General features: G+C 39.8%; 1 protein-coding gene across 1 annotated transcript; it reads left to right on the forward strand.

Annotated features, from left to right (window-relative positions):
- Window positions 1-1,131: 1,131 nt before the first annotated feature.
- On the forward strand, window positions 1,132-7,994 carry LOC132842689 (class I histocompatibility antigen, F10 alpha chain-like). Its single transcript, XM_060865499.1, has 6 exons — window positions 1,132-1,284; window positions 4,184-4,435; window positions 5,070-5,357; window positions 5,528-5,800; window positions 6,084-6,182; window positions 6,335-7,994. The coding sequence occupies exons 1-5, from the start codon at window positions 1,221-1,223 to the stop codon at window positions 6,179-6,181; spliced, it is 975 nt and encodes a 324-aa protein (XP_060721482.1). The 5' UTR covers window positions 1,132-1,220; the 3' UTR covers window position 6,182; window positions 6,335-7,994.
- Window positions 7,995-8,363: the final 369 nt, after the last annotated feature.

Below are 8,363 nucleotides of genomic sequence, written 5' to 3' on the forward strand. Positions count from 1 at the left end.
ACTGACTAGGTGTTTAAAGACCTGCAACCTTTATTTTTCTGATTAGCATTATATTAGCATTATTACTTAAATAAAAAACAATTTCAAAATTCAATTTAAATGTCTTTGTGTAGCGCTTTTAACAATGGACATTGTCTCAAAGCAGCTTTAAAGGACATAAGAAATATAATACAGAAAATAATTGTATTATACAAAGATTAACTAAAACCCAACATCAAAATTAGATTGTGACTGCAGCTGAAGTTAAGTTGTATTACTTTACAACTGGAGAAACTTGTACTTTTCATATGTATTAATTAAAAAAAAAAATGTAATCTAAATATCTAAATTATGTAACCTAATAAATATATATATATATATATATATATATATATATATATATATATAATCCCATTTGCTTTTTCTATAGCTTTTTCACCAGCCCTGTATCCGCACACATCCCCACCCTCACGTGGCTTTTACTGCCGCCTAGTGGTGGTACAAGGATAGAGTTAAAAAAAAAATGTATTAAAACATTTATGATGCATGTTATTAAGGATATTCACTTATAACTAATTTATACATCTGTTTTATTTTCTTGCCTATACAGCACATAATAAAATGTACTATACATTTTTTATAAATGCTGTCTTAAAAATAAAGGAAGTCTGTATCCTTATGTGAGCCGTGTGTAATTGATTGATCAGAAGCAACTCAAATTCATTTCATTCAGCCAATTTTACATCTATAATGCAATTTATTGTAATTTAGGTTTTTATGTTTTGACATCAGTTTATATGTGAACTATTTGAAATGTCATTTCCCTTCAAAATTCAGCAAAAAATGTACATACACAGTGAAATCAAACACTACTATACTACTGAAACATCTAGCCAGTCTAGCATTATTTTAATTTACAAATAAAATATCTTTGCTGAAAAATGTATTGTTTTTCCTTATATTACATAATCACACCGAATCACTTCCTGGTTGTATGGGTGTGTAAATTACCTACAAAAATAAGCTACTTATTTAACAATTAAAACGATATTTAACAATTGAAACTATAAACAGTAGAATATCCAGGCAATTGTTTATATATATAAAAAAAAAAAAATCATTTAAAATAGTTGTAAAAGTCGTCAGTAATAAACAACGAATCAATTTTTTACTTTCACTTTCATTCCTTTCAAATGAAGGAGGCCGATTTTTTATCGTCAAATTAAAATCTATGTTTAAATATGAAAGAAAAGGAAATCTGTTATGTTTTATTCTTGATCTTTTATCCCGTGCAACTGTCACATGGTGAGTGTTCATTGGTGGATATTTTTGTTGTGTTATATATTAAAACATTTAGCTTAGCGCTTAGCTTAAAGGCTAAATGTGTATTGTATTGCTAGTTGTTGTTGTTGTTGTTGTTGTTGTTATTATTATTATTATTGTGGTTGTTATTATTATTATTATTAGTAGCAGTAGTAGTAGTATTAGTATTAGTATTATTAGTAGTAGTGCTTTTAGTATTATTATTATTACAATTAACGCATTCCAGAATGTTTGATATAATGTGTGTGTTTGTGCATTATGGTTCAAACAGCATTCATCTGACGTCTATAGTTCAACTTTTAAATAACCTTCTGGGTTTGGAGAAAGTTTCTCTAACATTCTGTTAATGTTTACATCACTGCAACCTCTTGGGATCCTTGTGGTAATCCACCATGGATCAGAATCCAAGGAGAGAGAGAAAGAGAATGAAAGTTCTCCTAACTAACCAGTTCTGTAAATAATTTCAACCTTTCATGAACATTGCACTGATCTAAGAAAGTTAGGAGAAAATGTCTTTAATGTCTTAGTATCCTATAAAAATAATAGAAACCACTCAGGAAATACTCAGTACATTAGGGAACTTAATCTGAGACATCCCTATACAAACCTCTTCCAAACCTTCTCAGAAGGTCAGCTTGTGTATACAAAAAATGAGTTCCTTAGCATAAACATAATCACTGTTGGCTCGTCAGTCATATAACCATAAAAGAATGTTTTAATGTTCACAGTGTGTATGTGTCAGGTGTGTGTGTGTGTGTGTGTGTGTGTGAGAATACACAGATAATTACATTACATTACATTTACAGCATTTAGCAGACACCCTTATCCAGAGTGACTTTCATTTTTATCTCATTTTATACAACTGAGAAATTGAGGGTTAAGGGCCTTGCTCAGGGGCCCAGCAGTGGCAGCCTGGTGGATGTGGGAATCAAACTCACAACCTTAGTCCAGCACCTTAAACACTAGGCTACCACATTCCACACAATATATCAGTAATATCAATCAATATCAATAGCAATAATATCAGCCATAACATTAAAAACACTGACTGGTCAAGTGAAAAACATTTCTTGTTAGAATGGAAGAAGCTACAGTTCATGAACATTACAACTGGATAATAGGAAGAAAGAGGTCTGGTCTAAGAAATGGTCGGGTGCATGTGCATCTTTCCTGTGGATGCACAATGGGAAGAAGGAAGACATGAAGGCAGTGTGATGATCTGGGTAATGTTTTGCTGGAATACTATGGGTCCTGCCATGCATGTGGATGTAACTTATATACTGTACCAGCAATCTAAACATTATTGCATGCCATGTACATCTCTTCATTAAAGCAGTATTTTCTAGTGTCCTACAGTATGTTCAGGAATGGTTTGAGAACCATGACAAAAACTTTAAGGTGCTGGCTTGGCCTACATATTCCCTAGATCTCATTTTGATCTAGTATCTGGTGGATGTGCTAGACAATGTCCGATCCATGGAGACCTCCCTCACAACTTACAGGATCTGCTGTAATCCATCAGAGGTCTAGTAGTGTAAGGACTCTGCCCGGACTCTGGCCACGTGCATCTGTTTATGTTTCTCGTCACGTGTCTGCCCCGCCTTCGTCTGCTCCTCCCTGTCATCACACCTGATCCTTATTGTGTCATTGTCTTCTTGTATTTAACTGTGCCGCGTTGCTTCGTGCAGCGCGGCATCTACTGTGATTTGTCCTGTCTAGTCTGCGTCCTGTTTCATGTTTTCAGTTATTAAACCCTATTTTGATTTATGCTATCCTGCGTTTGGGTCCGCTCTGTTTCCCGCCGTTACAGAAGATGCCGCCACATGAGGACCCAGCGGGATAGCAGCTACTTGGACCGGCTGACTGGGAGTACTTTTTTCGTGTTTGTGGTTTTTTTTTTCCCCTCTGGACTTGGCGCGTTTGGCGACGTGGGTCCGCATTTTTTCGGTGAGGGGCGCCGCCTCGCTTTTGGTTTTTTCGCGGGGGGCGCCGCCTCACTTCCTGGTTGCGGGCCATGTCGCCAGCCCAAGGTTTGTTCTGTTTTTTCAGTGTCCTGTGACATCGCCTCGCACTTTTTTCACTGTGGACGTCGCTCGGCCCTTCAGCTCGGCTGTGGACGTCGCTCGGCCCTTCAGCTCGGCTGTGGACGTCGCTCGGCCCTTCAGCTCGGCTGTGGACGTCGCTCGGCCCTTCAGCTCGGCTGTGGACGTCGCTCGGCCCTTCAGCTCGGCTGTGGACGTCGCTCGGCCCTTCAGCTCGGCTGTGGACGTCGCTCGGCCCTCTCTGGCTGCGCCGCCGTGTGCCTTGCTCCCCCCACCTGCCTCGCCGTGTGCCTTGCTCCCCCCACCTGCCTCGCCGTGTGCCTTGCTCCCCCCACCTGCCTCGCCGTGTGCCTTGCTCCCCCCACCTGCCTCGCCGTGTGCCTTGCTCCCCCCACCTGCCTCGCCGTGTGCCTTGCTCCCCCCACCTGCCTCGCCGTGTGCCTTGCTCCCCCCACCTGCCTCGCCGTGTGCCTTGCTCCCCCCACCTGCCTCGCCGTGTGCCTTGCTCCCCCCACCTGCCTCGCCGTGTGCCTTGCTCCCCCCACCTGCCTCGCCGTGTGCCTTGCTCCCCCCTCCCGGGCCCGTCGGGACTGCCTGGACGGATTGGCTCGATACTAGATCAAGTAGAGTCCATGCATTGATGATCTAAATAATATTAGTAAGGTTATGGAATGTTCTGTTATGACTGATTGGTGGATACAATAGACAGAAAAATAATGGAAAATTCTTTTTTTTTTCCAGCTGTATCTGGGGACAATTCTTTTTTTTTTTTTTTTTTTTCCAGCTGTATCTACTAAAAATTAGATGTTTCATAACTGCCTACTATTATTATTTTGCAGATGCTCATTCTATCGTTTGGCAGTTCCTCGGCTCTGAAGGCCTCACACTTCCCATTTATACAGAGAGAATCACCGTGAATGATGTAACTGTAGTGTACTATGACAGTAACATGCAGTCGACCGCACCATGTCCTGACTGGCTAAACACCAAAGCTGGTCAGCAACACTGGGAAGAGACCACTTCTTTATCATACAGCAACAGAGCAGAAATGTCTTTAGCTCTCCAAAAAGCCAAGCAGTTCAACCTCTCAGGTACGTCACATGTCACAACGACTACATTGCATATTTAACAAAACTAATATAAGAGTTTTAAACACATAATTGATTTGAAAGTTTAATAAATTGCATTTTATTTTAAATTACATGCACCATGTAGTCCATGTGGATGAGAGGTAATATTTATGCCTTTTTATATTTATAATATAGCGTTCAGCGTCAGTTCAGGCAGGCCACATAGTCAAGCTCGGCTATCAGCTGATGTCAATTTTCTAACCCTGCCCATCAGCTGATCTGATTCCTAAGCGCGCATTTTGTCCCTTTCAAACAGGGCGCCTTATTTAAATGCTTTTTTCAGTCTGTCTGCTTGGCTGTTTCCTCTGCATTGCTGCAACCCACCTCCTCCCCTACAGTAGCTCCTCCTTGAAACTTTGTGTTTAACTTAATCAGTGTCATTCTGTTGTCACTGATGCAGGCTCTGTTCTAAATGGGGGATTTTGTCTTGCTGCTTTCCCAGTTAAATGGGAGATTGTCCCCCCACGAAGCTGCTGCTGTTCCCTGACTAGCTTCCCTGACACTAAGACACCACATCCCACATTTCTGATAATATATAGATGCAAACTTCCATTTATCAACATCTTCCAACATCTTATTTTTTTCTCTATTACAGGCACCTTTTCAGATATTAATATATACCAAGGCTACAGTCGCTGTGACCTCTATCCGAACGGCACAATCAAATCCATGTTAACCCACGCCTTCAATGGGAAGGACTTCATAAGTTTTGATATTGACAATAAGAGGTTCATCGCTTCTGTTCCTCAAGCCTTCATATACAAACGAATTAGGGAGGAGAGAATCATCTTGCTTGAACACATGGTCTCTTTCTACAAAACGACATGTTTTGACCGCCTTAGGATATTCTTAGGGCATTCTCCTTATGTCAACAGGACGAATGGTAAGATATGTATCAGCGAAATGTAATACTTACTGTATATAAGTTGTGCATCAGTGTCTCTGTCATTTATGTCTGAACTTTTAGTCCTAACAGAGCTTAAATATCTGTAATATCTGTATTAAAAAGACATTTCAAATTTATACACCTAATGCCTTTTTGTTGTTGTTCAGCTCCAGAGGTGAAGCTTTTTGAGAGGCAGAGAGCTGGTTCCACTCTCCTCACATGTCATGTGACTGGGTTTTACCCCAGAGCGGTGCAGGTCAATTGGATCGGGGCAGGTTTACAGACGGTGGACAACGAGATGAACGACGTGCTACCTAACGGTGATGGCACGTATCAGACCAGAAGGAGTGTGATCAGACCTGAGGAGAACACAGGAGATCAGCAGTACAGCTGTGTAGTACATCACCGCAGCCTAGAGGGAAACATTACCGTCACATGGGGTATGAAGTTACACATTTAATAACATTAATAATGACATTTGCATAATTAATTTGATTTTTTTTGTCCTTGAGAATATTATCACATGTTTATTTTAATCAATGTTTCATATTTGTTATCGTAGTACATTGATTAAAAATAATTTGATATTATATTATCTATGGCTCAGAGGTATGATGTTAATAATCTGTTCTGATAAATTGTACAGAAGAAATGTAAAAAACTACAGTAAAGATTTAGTTTCAATGTCTTAGACCGACCCTATTTATTTTCTCTTAATTAAAGATGAGAGAATCCTCAGACTCCCTGTTTGGATTGCACTAGGCTGCATTACCATGGTCGTTGTAGCTGCGCTTGGAATTCGACTCTATTGTCAGAGTTAAGGTGAGCGATGATCAGTGTGGAAGTGTGAAAATCACTGTCTCTGTCTATTGTCCCTCCTTCTTTAAAGACACTGAATATACAAGTTATAATGATTGATGATGATTATGATGTTGAGCATGAATCTGTTGTGTTGTTGTTCCTCCTCCTCACAGCTGCCTTACAGAAACTTGCCACTCATAAAAGCTGTCTATCATCTACCTCGGCCTTCTGCAGCTCCTGTCCTCTGGTCTGACGTCGTCTTCTTTCCCACTACTGACAGTATTTCAGGATCAGTCTGAGATACAAACCAGCATTTAAACTATTTTTATCTTCAGCACTTTAAAGCACTACAAATATATGAAGGTTTTATTTTTCATGTAAATCCTATTTGTCACTTTAACATTCATTCTCAAAGTGTTCTATAGTTTTGCACAGTGGAATCCTAAACATTTTTTGAAAGTTATTTTTACAGTAACAGATGTATTGCGCTTTCGTTTTAAAGAGCTGAAAACACAATCATAAACCATCGGACGATACCTCAGAGCCGATTTAATTCATACATCAAATCTCTGGGTGTTATAACAACTTAAAGTCACTGGTCCGTGTTCTCATAACTACACACAGGTCCTATTAGTTTAACTCGAGCTACTGAATTAAGTTATTCATATATTCATTCATTTTCTACCGCTTATCCGAACTATCTCGGGTCACGGGGAGCCTGTGCCTATCTCAGGCGTCATCATCGGCATCGGGCATCGAGGCAGGATACACCCTGGACAGAGTGCCAACCCATCACAGGGCACACACACACTCTCATTCACTCACGCACTCACACACTACAGACAATTTACCAGAGATGCCAATCAACCTACCATGCATGTCTTTGGACCGGGGGAGGAAACCGGAGTACCCGGAGGAAACCCCCGAGGCACGGGGAGAACATGCAAACTCCACACACACAAGGCGGAGGCGGGAATCGAACCCCCAACCCTGGAGGTATGAGGCGAACGTGCTAACCACTAAGCCACCGTGCCCCCCCGAATTAAGTTAGTTTCATATAAATAATTAACTGGATAATAATGTATCAGAAGCTCTTTGAGGAAGTTTTTTTATTTTCTTATTCTTGCACTTTACTAATCTATAAAGAATGCTGACTTTATTTTCCAGCTTAACATTGGCTCTTATTGCTGCTTTTACTTCAGCCAATAGAAGGCAGTGCAGCCTCAATATATATACAGTGTTTTAACGTTTTTGTGTAGATTTATCTGAGTGATCTACTGTACACAATTCATTACACTTTACTGTATGCATTGTTTACTTACACTTTAGTGTTAATGTTTGGCGATTGGTGGGTGGTCGTGTTGAGCGATTTTCACATCACAGATTTGTGACATGACTCAGAGAGAATCATCAGATAACAATACAACCCACAGAGAGAGAGAGAGAGAGAGAGAGAGAGAGAGACTTGTGAAGAATTATGTGTCCTCTGACTGATGAAGCTGTTAGTAACATTGTCATCACTTAATCCAGAGCTCTGACTCCATTGTAAAGTGAACATTTTCTCCTACATGTTCATGTGTTCTTGTTTTCTTCACCTGTATCTGTTAATGCCTGGGTTTGTATTTCTGCATTGTGTTTACTTTTGTCTAATACATTTACTTGTTTCTTTTTATCCATTTTATATACATATATATATATATATTTAGATATATTTTATCCATGTTTTTTCCGATGGGTTTTATTTCACTTCATCCCTGTGTTCATTTTTATTTCCTTCTCTTTGATTATTTGTAGTCCACTATTAAAATGTTTCAGGGTCAACTGGATGTCGTTTCTGTCATTCTGATATAAGGCAGAACTGATGAGATGAAATAAACTCACTGACTTAATTACTCACAAAGCCTCAGAAAGGACTGATCTCATATACGTCAGGGGTTAAGTTACAGTACATCTGTGTGTTTCCCTCAATGTGACTGTAGTGTGGTTACATAAAAACATAAGCTGGACTAATCTCAGAGACGAATGACGGCTTTGTGTGAGAACAACACCCTTGTCATCAGCTACACTCAGGGACACGAACTGTTCGCTTTACAGACCGACAACCAGGAGGGAAACTAGACACAAACATGTCAATGCTAATGTTACATTTTCATATAAGGAGAATTATTTAACCTTGTATAATTTGTAGTTTGTGATGTTGCC

Source organism: Tachysurus vachellii, chromosome 3, assembly GCF_030014155.1.
Source record: "Tachysurus vachellii isolate PV-2020 chromosome 3, HZAU_Pvac_v1, whole genome shotgun sequence".
Lineage (NCBI taxonomy): Eukaryota > Metazoa > Chordata > Actinopteri > Siluriformes > Bagridae > Tachysurus > Tachysurus vachellii.

Bases quoted from the DNA above. Each gene is read 5' to 3' on its own strand.
- LOC132842689 (XM_060865499.1), top strand. From the start codon at position 1,221: ATGAAAGAAAAGGAAATCTGTTATGTTTTATTCTTGATCTTTTATCCC. The intron at 1,285-4,183 runs GTGAGTGTTCAT...ATTATTTTGCAG, and splicing joins TCCCGTGCAACTGTCACATG to ATGCTCATTCTATCGTTTGG. The intron at 4,436-5,069 runs GTACGTCACATG...TCTCTATTACAG, and splicing joins CAAGCAGTTCAACCTCTCAG to GCACCTTTTCAGATATTAAT.